At 36.8% G+C, this 18,343-nt stretch overlaps 2 protein-coding genes and 1 pseudogene across 2 annotated transcripts in view; 1 reads left to right on the plus strand and 2 right to left on the minus strand.

Annotated features, from left to right (window-relative positions):
- CLEC12A (C-type lectin domain family 12 member A) overlaps window positions 1–18,343 on the minus strand; it is a 64,147-nt gene that overhangs the window by 38,912 nt on the left and 6,892 nt on the right. The window lies entirely within an intron of this gene.
- LOC123640023 lies at window positions 1,437–1,996 on the plus strand (annotated as a pseudogene).
- On the minus strand, window positions 9,988–17,457 carry LOC123640248 (killer cell lectin-like receptor subfamily F member 2). The gene is made up of 3 exons (XM_045554706.1): window positions 17,313–17,457; window positions 12,480–12,551; window positions 9,988–10,212 (listed from the first exon to the last, which is right to left on the minus strand). The coding sequence occupies exons 1-3, from the start codon at window positions 17,455–17,457 to the stop codon at window positions 10,106–10,108; spliced, it is 324 nt and encodes a 107-aa protein (XP_045410662.1). The 3' UTR covers window positions 9,988–10,105.

An 18,343-nucleotide genomic window follows, 5' to 3' on the forward strand; every position in this document is an offset into this window, starting at 1 on the left:
TCTTTAACCTCAGTTCCTGAACACAGAGCTGCTAACAGCTTTGTAATTGCCTGTGTGATAGGAGGATCTGGCACAGAGTTCCTAAATACTTTGGAATGTTCTAGATGATAGGAGCATCTTTGATTCTAATGAGGTGACTCTTGGAAGGCTCTTACACTGGGACTGGTTACCAGAAAGACCAAGCCATTAATTCTCAACTCCATGCCCCATTCTCCAAATAGGAGAGAGGGGCTGAAAAAAGAGTTAGCAATCAACCATGCCTGCATCAACATCCCCAAAGTACAGGGTTCCACAGTTTCCAGATGAGTAAACACATCCACGTGCTGGGAGGGTGACGCACCCCAACTCCACAGGGACAGACATTCCTGCACTCGGATGCTTCCAGACCTCTCCCATACATCTCTTCACTAATATAATATATAGTATGCATATATATTAATATAATAAACTGGCAAACATTGTTTCCTTGAGTTCTCTGAGCCATTCTATCAATTTAATCAAGTGTGAGGAGGGTGTCATGGGACCCCCCCCCCAACTTATAGCTTGGCAGCCAGAAGTTCTAGAAGCCCAGACTTGTGATTGGCATCTGAAGTGGGGGACAGCCTTGGAGGATTGAGCCCTTAATCTGTGGGATCTGACTCTAACTCCAGGTAAATACTGTCAGAATGATACTGAATTAGAAGACATCCAGTTGATGTCCCCTAGAGAATTTCTTGATTTGTCGAGAACATCTCCCCCGCATCTGGTGCCAGAAGTGAAGTATTGAGAGTGTTGTGGGAAGGGTGGAAGAGAATAATTAGTTTTTTTTTTCCTTCTGTACAGTGTGGTATACACTCCCTCCTATGAGGGAAAGGTTGACCTTATCCATACTAATTCAGTTGGGTATAATTTAAGCCAATCATAGTATTTCTATTCCTCTTAAAAGTTGTCACCTTAGGCGGGCCATGGTGGTTCACGTCAGTAATCCTAGCACTCTGGAAGGTGGAGGCAGGAGAATTGCTTGAGGCCAGGAGTTCAAGACCAGCTTAAGCAAGATTGAGACCCTGTCTCTACAAAAAAAAAATTGAAAAATTAGCCGGGCATGGTGGGGTGCACCTGTAGTCGCAGCTACTCGGTAGACTGAGGCAGGAAGATCCCTTGAGCCCAGGAGTTTGAGGTTGCAATAAGCTATGATGACACCACTGCACTCTAGCGGGGGGAAACAGAGTGAGACCCTGTCTCTGGGGGAAAAATAAAGTTATCATCTTAGGAAAGAATACATGACTCAGGCAAGGTGAATAAAAAATGGGGGAAATATTCCAGTTGAATTCTAGCAACTGGCTGCCACTGTCCGACAGCCGAGGAGACCCCGCACAGCGCTGCCAATGCCCCAGTGGAGACGCTGCAGTCACCATCAGATTTGAAATATTTAAAGTGGATGTAAAAGTATTTTGGCAATGCAGACAATTAAGTGCGTTGTTGTGGGCAATGGTGCTATTGGTTAAACATGTCTCCTGATATCCTGCGCAACAAACAAATTTCCACCCGAATATGTTCAGACTATTTTTGACGACCATGCAGTCACAGTGATGACTGGTGGAGACCCATATACTCTTGCACTTTTGATACTGCAGGGCAAGAGGGTTATGACAGATCGCGATCACTGAGATGTATTTCTAGTCTGCTTTTCAGTGGTCTCTTCATCCTCATTTGAAAATGTGAATGAAAAGTGGGTGCCTGAGATAACTCATCACTGTCCAAAGACTCCTTTCTTGCTTACCGGTACCCGAAGTGATCTCAGGGGTGACCCCTCTGCTATTGAGAAGCTTGCCAAGGAAAACAGAAGCCCACCACTCCAGAGACTGCTGAAAAGCTGGCCCGTGACCTGCAGGCTGTCAAGTCTGTGGCGTGTTCTGCAATCACACAGGAAAGCCTGAAGAATGTATTGGACAAAGCAATGTTGGCTGCCCTGGAGCCTCCAGAACCAAAGAAGAGCCGCAGGTGTGCGCTGCTATGAGCATCTCTACATAGCCTTTTCTGCACAGCTGGTGTTGGCATCATACTGAAAGCAATGTTTAAATCAAACTAAAGTTTAATAATTATACTTTGTTTTTGCAATAATGACAAATGTCCTGCACCTGTACTCCCGTGAGATGAGCCCCATAGGTATGGCTCCCCTTTCCCCTCCCAATACCATTAATAGTTAATTTTGAATAATTGTGTATTGTCAGAAAAGTGATCAGTACTAGTTTTTGTTTTGTTGTTTCCAATTTTTTTTTCTTTTTTTTTTAAAGCAAGGCATGCCTGTGATGACTCCGTAACAGACTAATCTGAATTGTTGAACTTCTCCCTGGTTCCACTGTGGAGAGTAATCTGGGATATTTTAGTGTTTTTTTCCTCTGTTTGGTGGGGAAGTGTGTATGGGGTTTGTTTTTTAGTCTTGTTTTTTAAATTTATTAACCAATGGACAGCCCTTAAGGGGAGGAGAATGGATTGATTCCACATTCCACTTCCTAGATCTAGTTTAGAAAACATGTTCCCGATCTGGTGCTCTCAGGAAGGAGTATAGTAAATGCCTCATTTAATACCGTGCTCCTTTTTGAAAGTTCCCTTTTCTCTCCACGCTTGAGTAGATCCAGTATTTGATGACACTCATGAAAGTGGGTGGAACCTGTCTTGCACCTTCTCTTTTTTAGGATGCACTGTATATGTGACTGTGACTTTCAAGGAAATTGTTTGCCATTTGCTGATGTTCTTGGAAGTTAATTTCTAACTTCTTTCACCGATAAATGAAGAAAAGTATTGCACCTTTGAAATACACCAAATGGATTGAGTTCATAATTAATTTTTTTTCCCTGTCAGTCATTGTCTTATATGCTTAGCATGGATTTGCAACTCAATAGTATATAATAAGGTGTTTCTAGAACACAGCTGAAGTCATGGTATGTAGAGGAGATATGACAGATGGCGCTAGAAGACAGATGTCTGTGGAATGATTTGCATCCTCTCAGGTTGTGAGGGGGGAGGCCCGCTTCCTAAAGAAGCTGGGGGTGGGGTGGGGGTGTGGAGAACACATAACTGCATGGGGACCAGTCAGGGACTCCCCTTGTTTCTGTTTTGCACGTAAGGGACCCTAGAGCAGCCAGATGAGGCTCTCTAGTTTAATAAAATCACAGAAAGGCTTATGAAGACTCTTCAAAGTGTTAATAGGGATTTTATCATCTTATTTTGGTTGCAGTTTCCAACTTGTAAAACTGTTTAGGTAATCTTTTCCACCCTTCCCCAAATCCTAATTCTTGTACATTCATTAGTGTTGAACCAATTTTCTCATCTCTCAATTCTTTGTATATGCATTCTTTACAGATGTATTAAACAAACAAAAACCCTTCAAAAAAAAAAAAAAAAGAATTCTAGCAACTGTTTTCCTCTCCTGAATATGATGGAGGCAGAGATTGGCATGACACAGCTTTGAGGTAAGGAACACTAAGGATTGTCAGCAGTCTCCAGAGGTATGAAACAGATTTTCCCTCAGAGCATCTTGATTTCAGACTTCTGGCCTCCAGAACTGTGAGAGAATAAATTTCTAGCATTTTAAAGCTATGAAATTTGTGCTAATTAATTACCAAAGTCACAGGAATCTATCAAAGGGCTAAGTATAGAATAGCATATATGTGTAGGATAAGGTATATACACATATAATGTTTGTTTATATGTGCATATATATTTATTTGTATATGTATATTTTAAAGAGAATGTGTGCAAGGAGTAAAGTGTGTGTATAGACTTCATTTTGCATGGTTCCAATATTCATAACCTTCGTTTTCCAAGTTGATTAAAATAACATCACCCTCTCAACAACATGGTTCAAATTTCAGTTTTACACTATACTCTCTATGTTTATGGTATATTTACTGTAAGAAATTGTAAAAAGTACAGACTTGAATACTAGTTTTCCAGCTCACAAATCACTGCATACATAACATATATGCATTGTGATTAACAACCAACCATGTCACTCCTTAAGTCTGTCAGTGATTGGTGACCAGGCATCTGTCATCAGTTAACACAGGGAGAAAAGAAGGAAGAAGTAAAGGAATCATAGAAGGACCTGTGTTAGGGGAGAAGCAAACCATGAGAACAGGATATCTTGTAAGCCAAGCGAAGACATTTTTTTTCAGGAAGAGGGCGTGTCAATGGCCACAGATAGATCAGTAAGGTGAAGACTGAGAAGGGACCACTGGATTTAGCAACATGGAAGTTACTGATGAACTAGAAAGGCAAGTTTGATGGAAAAAGCAGAAGGGGAAGCTTGTTTAGCTTAGATTTGATAGAAAATGGGCAGAACATAGTTAGGAAAAAAAACTATCAAAGGCAATTTTTGAAGGTGGTTTCTGTACCAAGGAGGAAAAAAAAAATTAGGAGCTAAAGGATAAGTGAGGTCTAATGAGTCTTCTGTTTGTTTGTTTGTTTTTGAAGGTTGGAGGTATGGACACTACCATGTTGTATTGCTGATGGGGATGTGTCAGTTGAACATGAAAAAAATGATGTAGGAGAGAGGAGAATGACTAGAGTGACTTTATCGATCAAATGAGAAGATATAAGATCCAGTGTAGAATATTAATGCTCCATCTACAGTACCAGGAGTGTAAACAGAGGGGCCAGGTAGCAGCAATGGAGGTAAATAAGTAGGTGTGGTGATAGAAAGAGTTGGAAGTTTTCTACTAAATGTTAAAATTAGAATAGGTTTGAAGCAAGGCTATAGACTTCAGGGTGAGGATGAGGAAAAAGGTGATAAAAGTTTGGAGATAAAGGAGAAGGTGTATGGGGTGGGCAGGTGGGGGGGAAAAGAAAACAATGTTCAAAAAGTAAAAAATTAAAAAAAAAAAGGAGAAGGTGTAAAATACTAATCTATAGGAGTGAAAGTGTTAATGCACTAGAGAAATGTAATACAATTGCCAGTCTCCATCCTACTTCTTTTTAACTCTGCCATAATTACACCTGATATAATTCTCCGACATATCTCCTGATATGATGTCTCGGAAAGACAAGGAAGTTCTTTCTAAGACGTTCTTTGATCAATGCCTGCCTGGCCTTAAGATTCAGCACAAATACTTCCTCCTTTGTAAAACCTTACTTGACTACCAGAGGCTGCTTTATATCTACTTCTTTTCTGCTTCAAATTGAACATCTGTTTAGCAATCATTTCACTATGTTGTAACCATTTGCTTACATGCTTGTTCCTTCAGTTAAAAGTAAATTCCTTTCAGGCAAGAAATACCATTTTTCATTTTTGTATCATCAGCACCTAGCACTATGCCTGAAGCTCAAGAAATATTTACTGAAAGACTGATCATTCTAGAAGGTAAAGCAGCTAAGTTTGAATAGCAATTAGATGCTTTGGCCTGGAGAACACTTTCTGACTCCAATTGTTCAATTTTAGGGAAAGAAATGCTAGTTTGGATATCAGGTTAGAAATTGTCACATTTTTTTAGAAAATCCCAAAATCCCCCAAAGAAGAAACTCAATGCCTCCACATATCAAACTTGATATGACTATCATTTTTTTTGTTACTATACCTAAGGGGACATATGTCATTGTTTATCTTCCAGAGAAAAACAAACAACAAGCAAACAACCATCATGTTTATCTCTTTTTCTATTTATTTTCTGTGTGTTCCACTGTTCACAACCCAGTAAATAATGCATTAGGAACATGAGAAAGGGAACCAAGATCTAACTTTTGAACCAAGGTGTTGGCAGGATTGGTTTCTTTGGAGGCCTCTCTGCTTTTCAGAGGGCTGTCTTTTCAGTCTGTCTTTATACGATCTTCCCTCCGTGCATGCTCAAGTCTGAATCTAAATTATTTCATCTTGTAAGGACACCAGTTATATTGGATTGGGGCCCCACAAAAGACCTTATTTTAACTTAATCACCTCTTCAAAAACTTATCTCCAAATACTGTTATATTCTTAGGTACTAGGGGATTAGGTATTTAATATATGAAATTTGGGGGACATAATTCATCTCATAACAGTTGGTGAGTTCTCTGTTGGAACTAGAGAATGGATAGAATGGAAATGCATACATATTTTGGGAGTGGGCAGGCTAAAAATTTGAAGGTACCCTAGAAGTTAGGAAAGTATATACCAATACTGTGAAGTTCCCAAAACATGAAGTGCTGGAATCATTTTATTATGATATAACCAAAAATGTACCATGACTCACCATTCTATTTAATATTTTTCCCTCATTTTGAATTTTTGAATTTCATATGTTTATACATGACCTAAAATATAAATTTAAGAAATGCTTTCTAGATATTTTATTTATGATTACTTATGGGTATCATAATCTATCAAGTAAAAGATACCTATTTTACTATCGTGACAGTAGCAAAGTGTGGCCGAGTGAACATCTATTTCAGCATTAAAATAGACCAATTTTATAATATGTGAAAAGAGTTCAATGAAATTTCAGTTACACTCCCCCTCTATGCAATCTCTAAATGGCTAAACAGATTTATCAATTTTTATTCTAAAGTATAAAGGGAAGAATCCAACCCCTCACAAAATGATTTACAATGTTTACCACATTATCGCTGGCATAGAGTTCCAGGGGTCGGTTGTTTGGCAGTGAAGTCCCACAATGTCCTTTTCTTCCCACTATCGGAGTCCGAAGGTAAAGTTTGGAGACAGATACGAGGAGAAAAACAGCGAATTTTACCTTCTCCACTCCTTATGCCTTACACATTTAGAAACATGGTCGCCAAAGTTTACAGTTTGTAGCTGAGGCTTTACTCAGTTATTTTTCTGGAGGTCCAGTAAATAAAGAACTCATCTCTTTGGTTTTTGTTCCAGATTCAATACTGAAGAAGGCTGCAACTGTGCCTTTATACCTAAGACAGGCATAAGTAATGCTAATTGTAATGATATAAGAAAATTTGTTTGTAGCAGAAAAAGCTACTGTCCTTAGACAGAGTTCTGTCATATAGGAAATAAAATAATTAAAAAAAACCATCCTTTCTATGCATTGTGAACTCATATAGATACATTGTCCTTCCCATGAAACATATGTTTTGTTTTCAGTTGATTGATGAGAATATAAATGACTTTTATCTTCATCTAAATAATTATCAAGAAGCCTAGAAATTAAACTGAGTTTTTACATGGTGTTGCTAAACTACATAAGCTGGTGCATCTCAGCCTATGGGCATAATGGTGGTCTTGGTCAGAGCTGATTCACCAGCAGTGCCTCAGTGGAACGGATTGGAAGGTAAAGGTAAGGGAATGAAAGATGCCTCTACTTGGCCCAAATTCAGTTAAGTCTGCGTAAAAGAGATAGAAGAGATGCAGCACTCGGTGAGGGTTAAGAGTGTTTTACTCAGCCTTAAGTGCTATGTAACTTGTTTAGAATTTGGAAAGAAGGTCCATAGAAGAAATATTCGGAAATTGATTAGGGTCCCTCGTCTTGTATCACCACCAGAGACCAAATTCCCTGGAAATAAAGTTCACACTGAGCCACGTACAGCTTTCCGTGACTCCCTAGGTGCTTAGTCAAGTTATTGAAACTGAAGAATTACTTACGTTAACTAGATTTGCTGTTGCTGTTGTTGCTGATACTAATGAAGGAATCAGGTTTGTGACATGAATCATGGTGAGCAGAGCGTACGTATTTAGAGCTAGAGAGGACCAAGTAGAAAGGAGTCCTGGTGACTTGAGGAAATCATGGAGATTCCTCTGGATTCCCACAACGCTAGAGGATTTAGATTCTGGATAATACTTAAACAGGTCTCGGAGGGACAGAGGGCAAGAGTTATCTGGCTATCGTTAAAAATATCTGCACCTTTTAATATTTTACTTTACCTTAACTTTATTTTATTCAGTTTTACATTTCCTAATATAACGAGTATTCTCTTTTGAGTATTAATGTATACCATGAACTATTCTAAGTATTTTCACCCCTTAATGGTGAATATTTTATATCATTTTTTCTTAAATAAATGAGCAAATGAAACCTTGGAGTATTGACCTGCAATTACAGGAAATGGTAAGCACATTTGAAACTCAGTTGTGCCTCATGCACACTGTAGACATTCAATCAGTATGGGGGAAAGTATAGAAAAAAATAGATGTTATGTTTAGCAACACCAGAAGAAAATTTTGTCAACAACTTTTCATTCTTTACAGGGACTGGAATTTAATAGTGTATAAATTGTGTTAGCAGGCTAAATATAGGCTTTGTTAAATTATTAATTTACATGCTGTGCAAGAACCAAAAATTTTCTAAACCTTTCAGATTACGGTGCTACAAAAGATGACCATCATCATCAAAAGGAGGGTGTGGAATGAGACTTGTGCATTTTCAAGGTAATGGCTGGGGTGGTGACTATCATACTGGAAGGGGGTCAGATTGCATCAAATAATGATGAAATTGACATCAAACTGTGCTGAGATGGGAATATTATTAAAAAGAGCCAGCATGCTCAATGATGAAGATTTGACAAATAAAGAAGGAAAGAGAATGAAACAAAGGATAAGGTAGTGGGTGAGCTATATGATCATGACAGGCAGGAGTTTAAACATATTAAAAAGCATACTTTTTCAGGCTAGGCAAGTATATTTCATCCCCTTACAATTTACCCTGATGACACTACTCAGAGTGAATCTTTTAAATGTATATCAGATCATACTATTATTCTTCTCAAAATAATTTTCCATCTTCCCATTTCACTTAGAATATTAGCCATAGACATTAGGATGGCAAAATCAAAAATAGTCTGTTGTGATTTATCTGGCCTCATCTCCCACTACTCTCCTTCTCCAGACACAACTGGCTTCCTCACTCTTTCTGGAACGTGCCAGGCATACCCTTTCTTAGGATCTTCACACAATTCTGCCAGGATGACCTTCCCCCATATATCTACACGGCTGTCTCCCTCCTCCTTCAAGTTAATTCAAATTGCCACTAATTTATTAGAATAAAAAATATTATGAGGAAAAAAATTCCTACTAATAATTTACCCATATGTCAAATTTTATTCATTTCTCCTCAATAGCATTTGTCTCCAAAAGAATAATTATTGTACCAATGATGCCATTTTATCATTTATAGTTTACAGAAGAGAAAACTGATTCGCAAGATATCATGGTGGCCTGTGAAGATCATAATCAGTGCCTAACAAGAAACTGCTCCTGAATTCTAGGAGCATTTTTAAAGCTATAATAGTTATTACAGTGGGTTCAGATTCCTAGAATTGCTGGTTAACAGAAATCAATGCTAACTAAAATTAGTCATCTAATATTGAAAGTTAAATGGGGGGAAATTTTCATATTATTAGTAATTGATTTCAATATAAGCATTAAAGACATTTAAGGGATATGATTAGTAACCACAGAAAAATTACATTAAGTAGAAATGTGTATTTGGTCTAAGAAAAGTCTGATATATTCCCTTGTTGTATTAGGAAAAACACAAAAACAAATATAATTGCTTAATACAAAAATAGATCCTTTACTTCTTTGTCTCACTTAGAGAAGTTGCTTTAGGGCTCCCCAAATTGCAAAATCGCATCTCAAAGGCCTCAGGAGTTTATGTTTTTATGTCAGTGTTGTATGTAAGACACTGCCCATTACAGCTCACAGGCTTAAGAGCAAGGCAGAAAATTATTGAAACTGTAAACTAGTCTGGTTGCTTTAAAAAGAATGACTACAGAATACACATACAAACACCACTTCAAGAAGAAAAAGAAAAGTCCAACGGTCTACCTGAAATGGTTTTCAAAGATGTCCTTTTTTTTTAAATTAATGCTTTCGTACATTTATCTCTCAAAGTGATACCAATGAGCACATATAATTTTTGTAAAAATACATTTTTAATTTTTATTATGAGATGATAAAGTCAATCTTTCATGGAGATTCTTTGTAAGAAAAAATACAGAGTAAATGCTAATTTTATATTTGAGCATTTCTTAATTTGTCTTAAATTTAATATAATTTTATAATGTGACATATATGGCTAGTCAGTTTAATTTACCAATTTTGGGCTAGAGTGTGTAGCTTAACTGGATAGTGAAAGAAATTAAGGATCAACATTTACCTTCTGAAAGTGTACAAATAAATAAAACTGCATTACTCATCCCAAAAGTTCAGGCCAATCACTGTCATCACAAAAATAAAGATCCCAATGCATCCAAATACAAGCATAAAACAATAATATTGTGGATACAGGGAGAAATATGAAATGTTAAAAAAATTTTTTCATGAATTTTAGAACTCCTGTGATTATTCACTATATAAACATTTTCCTGTTTATTATTATTACAGAGATGATTCATGTTCATTTTAGATATTCCACTGGAGTTTATGATTAATTGAAAACTTGAAAATAAATAAATATCTACAATCCAAAAACAAAGAGATGCTACTGTTATTTAATATTTTGGATCATATTGCCATTATCTTGTCATTGTCTTGCCCTGTTAATTATTTTGTGGTGTTTTTGATGACTTAAAAAATGTCTTAAATTCTATTCTATTATACATACATACAAATAAATATAATATATGGAATATATATTATTTATACAAAAAATATCAATATATGTTATAACATATTAATATATAATTTATATATCATAAACCTACTCATAAATATACAATATAATATAAATTATATATATGGAATATATATAGTAGGCACTATTATGCATATTATTTATTTTAATTACTCACTATAAGAAATAAAAGAGGGAAAGGAAAATTTTTTGAAGTTCTATCATTGTACTGGGAATATTCACATATTATTTCACCTTTTACGTGTAATACATTATGTTTTCCTGACTTTGACTGTTTAGATGAATCAGTGTCAGCCTAGGCAGCATAGATCTCCAATTAATGATCCTTTTATAGAATCTATGCCATAGTATCTTTTGGGTTAGAGTTGATAAGAATAGTCTCCATGCAGAGGAATAAACGGGTAACCTCCAGAGAGGTTAAACAGGAATGCATATGTTATGATCCTCTTTCAATTTTATCTCCTTTCTTCCATACACTAGCACTTTTGAATACGTTGGATGTATACACTCTTTTTACAAACAAAATTACAACACATACCCTTTGACAGGCAAACATAATATGAACATTATCTCGATCTAGAATCATTCTAGCCTGACAATTAGCTATACTAGTGGCCAAAGAAAGAGTCAAGTAATTTGATACTCTGACAATTATTCCTTAGTTCTTGTTAGTTTATATATATAAACACAAACACTTAATTCTATCACCTTGGTAGTGCATTTTACAAACCATTTGCCTTCTAAGCCATAATAAAAAGTGCTGTTTCTCAAATCTGGGTACTCTGTGGCTGCCTTACTTCAGTATGTTTTGTGGATTTAGTGTATCTTATTATAGCTATAGTATATACTTATAGGATTTGCTAAATATAGTGTAACTTTTGAAATTTACTACCCAATTATCTGTATTACAGAATAAATATAAATGAGTTTCTAATTTTTTTCTTGCCTCTGGGTATTTCTTCTGCCAAAGCAAATGTGAAAATACCTCTAGTTAGCTGAAAATCCTGAAAACATATTTCTGCAATTTTATGAGCAGATAACAATCATAAGCATTTGGATCTGAAGTTAACTGGAAATATAGAACAGGCGCTCTCTCCCTACTTGCCAGGGAGGGAGATTTTAAATTCACTGCTGAATAACACTTATAAAAATCTTAGCTATGAACTAAAAATCAATTTTTTTAAATATAAGGCACGGTTTACATACTGTACCAAACCAGGTAAACAGAGAATTGAGTATCTGTAGTGCACTGGTTCAAAATTCCTTTTAGACAGACAGAATTCAGGCACCAGAATGTTATTCATTAAATTTGTCTATAGAACCTGTAACAGACCTGAAAAAACAAACAATAAAACAACCCGTACAGTAACCCTAGTAGCAATGATTAATGTTTTCTTTTCTTTTGCCCTTCTCTCATTACCAGTGGATTGTTCTACCAATCCCCATGAGGCTTTTGTGAAGATTAAAAAGATACTACATATCTAAATATGTGTGCTTTCTAAGTCATAAAACACTGTAGGACCACTGTTCCTCTCTCCACCACTGCTAGATCTTTCTTTCCAACTATTAATACAATAGGTGTCTTCACTGTAGTACTTTCACAGATATCACAAGTGTTTCCATGAACCTATGTTTTGCAGCAGGAATCATTTCTGTAAAAAACACTATTTTTATTAGAAAGTTACATTCTTATTATGATACTACAACACTGAGGATTACACATGATACAAGCTTTTCTCTGATCCCGTGGCTATGAAAATGCGGCCTTTTTATTCCTGGTGCTTACATGAATCTAAAAAATCTTAGACAATTTACAACCATTTATAAAAAACTCCCAGAATATGGTCAATTTTAACACATTAAATTATCTTCCTAGGAGAATAATGCAGTTTTAAGCTGCAGTCTGAATTGGGGGAGCAATATTCCTACCTTTAGATCTCCGGCTGGATTTGAAACAATTCCTGACATTCAGTGTCATAGGCCCATCTTCACTCTCTATCTCTTAAAATATTTTCATGTGCTATTATCCAGAAAATAGTAAAAAGAAAATGGAGACTACTCTCAGTCTCAGATATTTCTCTTATGTGCAAGGTACAAAGGAAAACTAAAAGGAAGTTCAAAAATAGAATTGACTTAGGCACAGCTATCTAAAACCACACAGGATATGCTGGTAAATGAAAATGGATAGACTTGTTAGTTTCTGGCTAAAATTCTGTATATTTCAAGGTAAAGGGAGCTGGTTTGTTCTATTCTTTTCAACAAATATTTATTGTGCACTTACTGTGTTCCAGCCACTTGTGTGGGGTGTATTAGGAACATAATCATGAACAAGATAGACATACTTCCTACCTGCCTGTCTTTTATATTCAGCAAGAGAAAAAACTAAAATAAAACCAAATAAACACCAAAGAAAACAAGTGTCTAGATAGATAAAAATAACAATTTTAAATAAAAAAATAAAATAAAGTAGCCATTTTGTTATTTGGGGACATATCTGACTACTAGGGCCCAGATAACAATGGTTAGATGAGGCAAAACAGGAAAATAATAAGTCAATAAGTCTCAAATTAGTGGGAATAGAATCACCTGCATAATTCCTATACATACATCTCACCCAAATGTCCTCCTCACTAATTTTCCAATTTTGTTCTTTTTGAGTACCTGACCAGCCACGTTACCCATTGATCTCTGACAATGCATCAATTTAGATGTGTAACTCTGGGTACTTATCCTTCTTGCCAGGTGGATAACCAGATATATCACCCAAATTTCCGTTCAATGGAAAGACTTACTTTCACTTCTTTCAGGGTCACCCCTGAGTGGGACTGTAGGGTGGCATCTATTTCCACCTGCCATATTTGAGATATCCATTGATAGCCCCCCTTTTGTTTTTACTCTTCAATTATATAATCATATGGAGCCCTCTCCATCCTCCTCCATCCCAGGCCATAGGCACGGTTGAGCTGGAGATAGCACATTAATGCAAATGTGTGCCATGGGAGTCTGAGCCATCTGCTCATGCAGTTTACTGTGCTCTTTGGAACTGCTCAGACCTCACCTCCCAAATGCCACTTTTGAGTTTTTGCTAGAATGCTGCTGTGCACTTACCATTTTAGGGTCCACTGGCTCAAAGCAGTCAAGTTGAGTCAAGTTTATGGTGGTGAACATATATTTTACTAAAGTGTGTGGGATGTTTACTGTTTCCCCTTTACCAGGTACAGTTAGCATGGTGGCATCAACGTAATGAGTCTATTCTATGCAGTCAATTCTGAGGTAGGTCATGTTGGGATCTGTATTAGGATAATCTAGTTCCTTCTGGGCCACCTTATGACAGAGATCAGGAGAGCTGACATGTACCTATGCAAGACAGCAAAGAAATAGTTGTTATTTATGCTTGTAAACACAAACTGGAAATCAATCACTATAGGTTCTGAGCTTCTTCCCAGTGTACAGTCATCCTGGGAAATAAAATTTGGGGAATAAATATCATAATTACACCCATGTCCATGTTACAGTTCCACCCCAAAGGGATCCAGCCTACCTTCCACCCAATTGATGGGTTCCTAGCACGGGAAAGCTTTGTCTAGTAACTACATTGAATTCTGGGAACTTGATAAGACACAGTGAATCTCCTCTCTGAAAACATGAGTTAAGTTTCTGGCCAACACTCCTGGAATTTTCCTTAGCATATGAGGCAGTTCCTTAGGAGGACAGCCTTTCTCTTCCCTTTTTTTTTTTTTCCTTTTTATGTTTTATTTCCAAAATCTCCAAAATCAGCTAATCATTGTCACAGATTGCTGTGATGAAAACTCTGATTACCAATCAGTTCCTCTTGCTTATTGAGGCACTTGTAACCTCTTGACCTTTAGAACCAGATTTATTACCAGTAATATCAGAAACCCCAATTCCACTGTGGTTTCTCCCACTCCATCTCTGATCTACAGAGAACAGTCACCACAACACGCCATCACCAAGGCATTGTTCACACCAATGCATTCTCCACCCCTCATACCTCCCAAAATACGTAATTAACAAAATTGGCCTCTAATAGGGGGCGGAAAAGACTAGAGGGAGGGTGTGGAGAGGAGTGGAAGGTGGATTTTAAAGAGCCCAATGTCTGCCCAGCCCCCTCACCTTGCAAAAGTTGGTGAAGCTTGAAACTGCTTCCCAACCTGCATCCTGGGCTCCCCACCCCTCAGTTCCACACAAGCGCCATCAAGTAGGTTTGGAAACTTTGTTTCTTTTTCCTTTACTTTCTCTGGGCTAATTTTCTCACTATGAGTCTGATGGCAAGAAGATTTGGTGGGATTGAATGCTGAGATATTTCAGAGTATCTCAATCTGAACGCATCTAAAATATGTATCATAATGTTTACCTCAAACTCTAGATTTATAATTTCTACTCTTTTAGTCATGAAGTTCTGTCAGCGTTAATCCCCTGTGCGTTTCCCTGGTCAGTTTTATTACTGTCCATTTTAAGAACCATCACTTTGGCCAAACTCTGTCTTTGCAAACTCATAGTCTTCACACCATTTGGTCTACCTTTGCCCTGTCCCCTGGTTGACCCATGCAAGAGAAAAGACAGAGTAATTTTAAGACTTGAGATACAAAATCGATTTGGTGACAAAGAAAAAAATAACAAAATAGATATAGGAAATTTATACTTTTGTAAAATTCATAACCTCAGGTATGAATTACTTAATAAAAGGAAGTCTTTATTCTCTCCAGAAATGTTACAAACTTTACACTCCTATTGAAATTGAAGGTTTCCCACAGCCATACAAAATTGTCATGTTAATCTTATAGGCACATTTTTATTCTGTTAGGCTATTGTATTATTCCATTTTACATTTCTTGAATTTTCATTGTGTTTAGGCAACTGTGCATATGTTGAGTATATGCCTTTTGTTATAAGGGTTAACTATTCACGCCTTTGTTCATTTTTTGTTATTAATGTCTTAATGATTATTTCACCATTATGTTTATTAATATATTAATTCATTCAATAAGACTTTTTGGGTATATACTATGCTCCAGGCACTGTGCTAGGCACTCAAGATAGATCAGTGAAAACAAATAAATAAAAAATCAAACAAAACAAATAGAAAAATCTCTGAATTCATGGTTTCATAGAGCTTTCATTCTAGTAGCAAAGACACACATTAGTCACTGCCCAGGAGTTTATATATATTTTAAACATAAGCTACTTCTGTTGCCTCGTGAAGCTCAATTAGTGGCCTTATAGTATAACCATAGTCCATTTGGAGCTTACACCTACAACCCAAACAGACCCTTCTAAGAATCAACTCAACTTTATTCCTCCTCCATTAGCAGGTCGTAAGAGATTATCTCAAACAGCCACAGGCATGAGCTGAGGAAGAGTTACCAGTGGAGCAAGGTTAGAAAATACAAGATCTGAAACTTGCCTGTGCCCTCCAGTTGGCGTAGGGGATTTCAGCTTGCCTTTTCACTCGGAATCTGCTTGTGCTGACTCTGGGTTTATCAATGTCATCTTATGACGAATTGCTACTGAGACTACCTGAACTTATATTTGGTGAGTCTCACAAGACTTACTTCATTGAAGGCAATTCTAGGTGTATGGAAACCTAATACCTATGGTCAGGTGATATATTTCGTATGTCCATGAGCTGTTTTATAAAAGTTCTATGATGCTCAGCTGTAATTGCTCTGGCCTTGCTTCAGAACTCAAAGGACTAGTTGACATTGTGTATCACCTGTCAGGGCTTAGCCATAAATCCTACAAAATCTTTTCTCACTATTGATACTCTGATGTCATACTGTGGGATAAATCGTATGGCTTCAGTGGCAGGGATAGTTCCACTGCAGCCAGACTTGCTGCAGAGCCCTTTCTTGCTTCGGGAGCCCAGCAGCCTTTTGCATCACCTAATACACATGTCAGAACTCAATTCCCAGGTATGGCGATGCTCCTCCAGTGCCTGACAAGGCCTACCAGATTTTGTGTCCCCTTATTTTTAAAAGACTAATACAAGTCCCTTTGGGGTTAGACCAAAGGAATAATGAACATTTACTGTAGTGTTGGCATCAAAGAGGTCTTCCTTCTGAAGACCTGTGTTCTTCTGTAATTGGGTCATCTGTCAGAAAACTGGCTCAGGCCAAACCAGATTGAGGTAATAGTTTAAAATATTTGGAGGCATGGTTGCCCTTAGCCTAAGATCCATCTTTGATTTTTCTGTTGTGGATGTGGAACAAAATCAGTGGTATATTTGCAATAGCTACCTGTTAAATTTTTATGATTTTGTGAGCTAATTGTTAAACACAGTCACTATCAAAAACTGCATTATCTAAACTTAAAATTAAATTAATACTAAAAGCAAAGGTAAGATACTTAGAACTCATCACTTTCTGATGAGTTTTAGTACATTTGATTATTATGTATGTATGCAGTTATTGACATCTATTACATCTATAGAGTGGAAATAATATGTAATGGTGTAGTATTGCACATCTCTTCCCAACTCTGTGTTCAGCTATGGTAGCTTGAAATAGCCACTATGGGAATAATTATACCACAGAAATCAGCAAATGTAACAAACCAGGGCTTGTTGAGGTCTTTTTTTTTTTCTTCTGTGCCACCATTTGTTAAAAGACCAGCACAGAAGTGGACACATCCTTTTGATTACCTAGCTATATTCCCTCTGGGAACACTGAGCTCTATTTGATATTTCTATAGCTTTCTGTGTGTCAGTAATCGGGCTGCTTTTACAGATTCAATGCTCATTACCGTAATTGTGTCCACCTTGTTTAATAGAGGAGCTGTGACTCTTGGCCTCTCCTACTCCAAATCCCATCATTCCCAATACTCTCAGTAAATCCAGTTCTGCACAAGAATTTCCTACTGTAATCCTTGGCCTACAGAAGCAAGCCATGCTGCACTCCTCTGTGATGCTTATGTAAGACTTATGTTCTTTCACCAGTGTGTTGCTTATTGTGTTGGTAAATAAAGTGTGCATTATACCATCCCATGGAACATAGTAACTTGGTGGATTTCCTGTCCTTATGCAGTATATCCACTATAACATGCAACTTCTCTAAGTCATTTTATACTTTCTTTAACTGCTCACCACAGTGATTCTGATATTTTACTGTGCTTAGAATGAGCCATTGCTTTCTTCAATCTTCTTGGAGTTATCTCAGCGATACCTGTACCATTTCACAGCATTTTGCCAAGTTGTGAAATTCTATATTCCAACAGAATGCCCCAATCTTGATAAAATACCCCTTATCCAGCTTTATGTTTCTCTCTTGATCTGGCACCCCCAGAATCCCATCCCACTGTGTAGTCTCCAGGTTGTCATTACATATTTGTTAAGTCCAAAATCATTCTGAGCATAGTCCTTTTTATCTCTTACAGGGATTAACACTTATTCTTAGTTACTGGCCTTATGGCCAGGAAGGGAAGGAAGAGAGGATTATACGGAAGGTGTGTAGTTTCTTTCATGGAACAGGACTCAAAATTTACTTTAAGTAAGGAAAAAGCCTAGACCTTAGCAGGGGAGAGTACATCACTTTCTCAGGTTTAGAGGGTTCAATGTTTAGAAGGTTTTAAATTTTTTTAAGACTTTTAAGAAAGATTTTGTGAAAAGGCTCTATACAAATGGTGGAAAGTATTTGTAACATATGTATCTGATAATGGAATTTTTTCATATTATTTTATAACCCATTTTATTTATTTATATATACATATCTATGTGTGTCTCTCTCTATGTGAGTTGTATATACATATTAAAACTCATAATAAGAAAACAAATAATC

This window comes from Lemur catta, chromosome 6 (genome assembly GCF_020740605.2).
Source record: "Lemur catta isolate mLemCat1 chromosome 6, mLemCat1.pri, whole genome shotgun sequence".
NCBI classification, from domain to species: Eukaryota; Metazoa; Chordata; class Mammalia; order Primates; family Lemuridae; genus Lemur; species Lemur catta.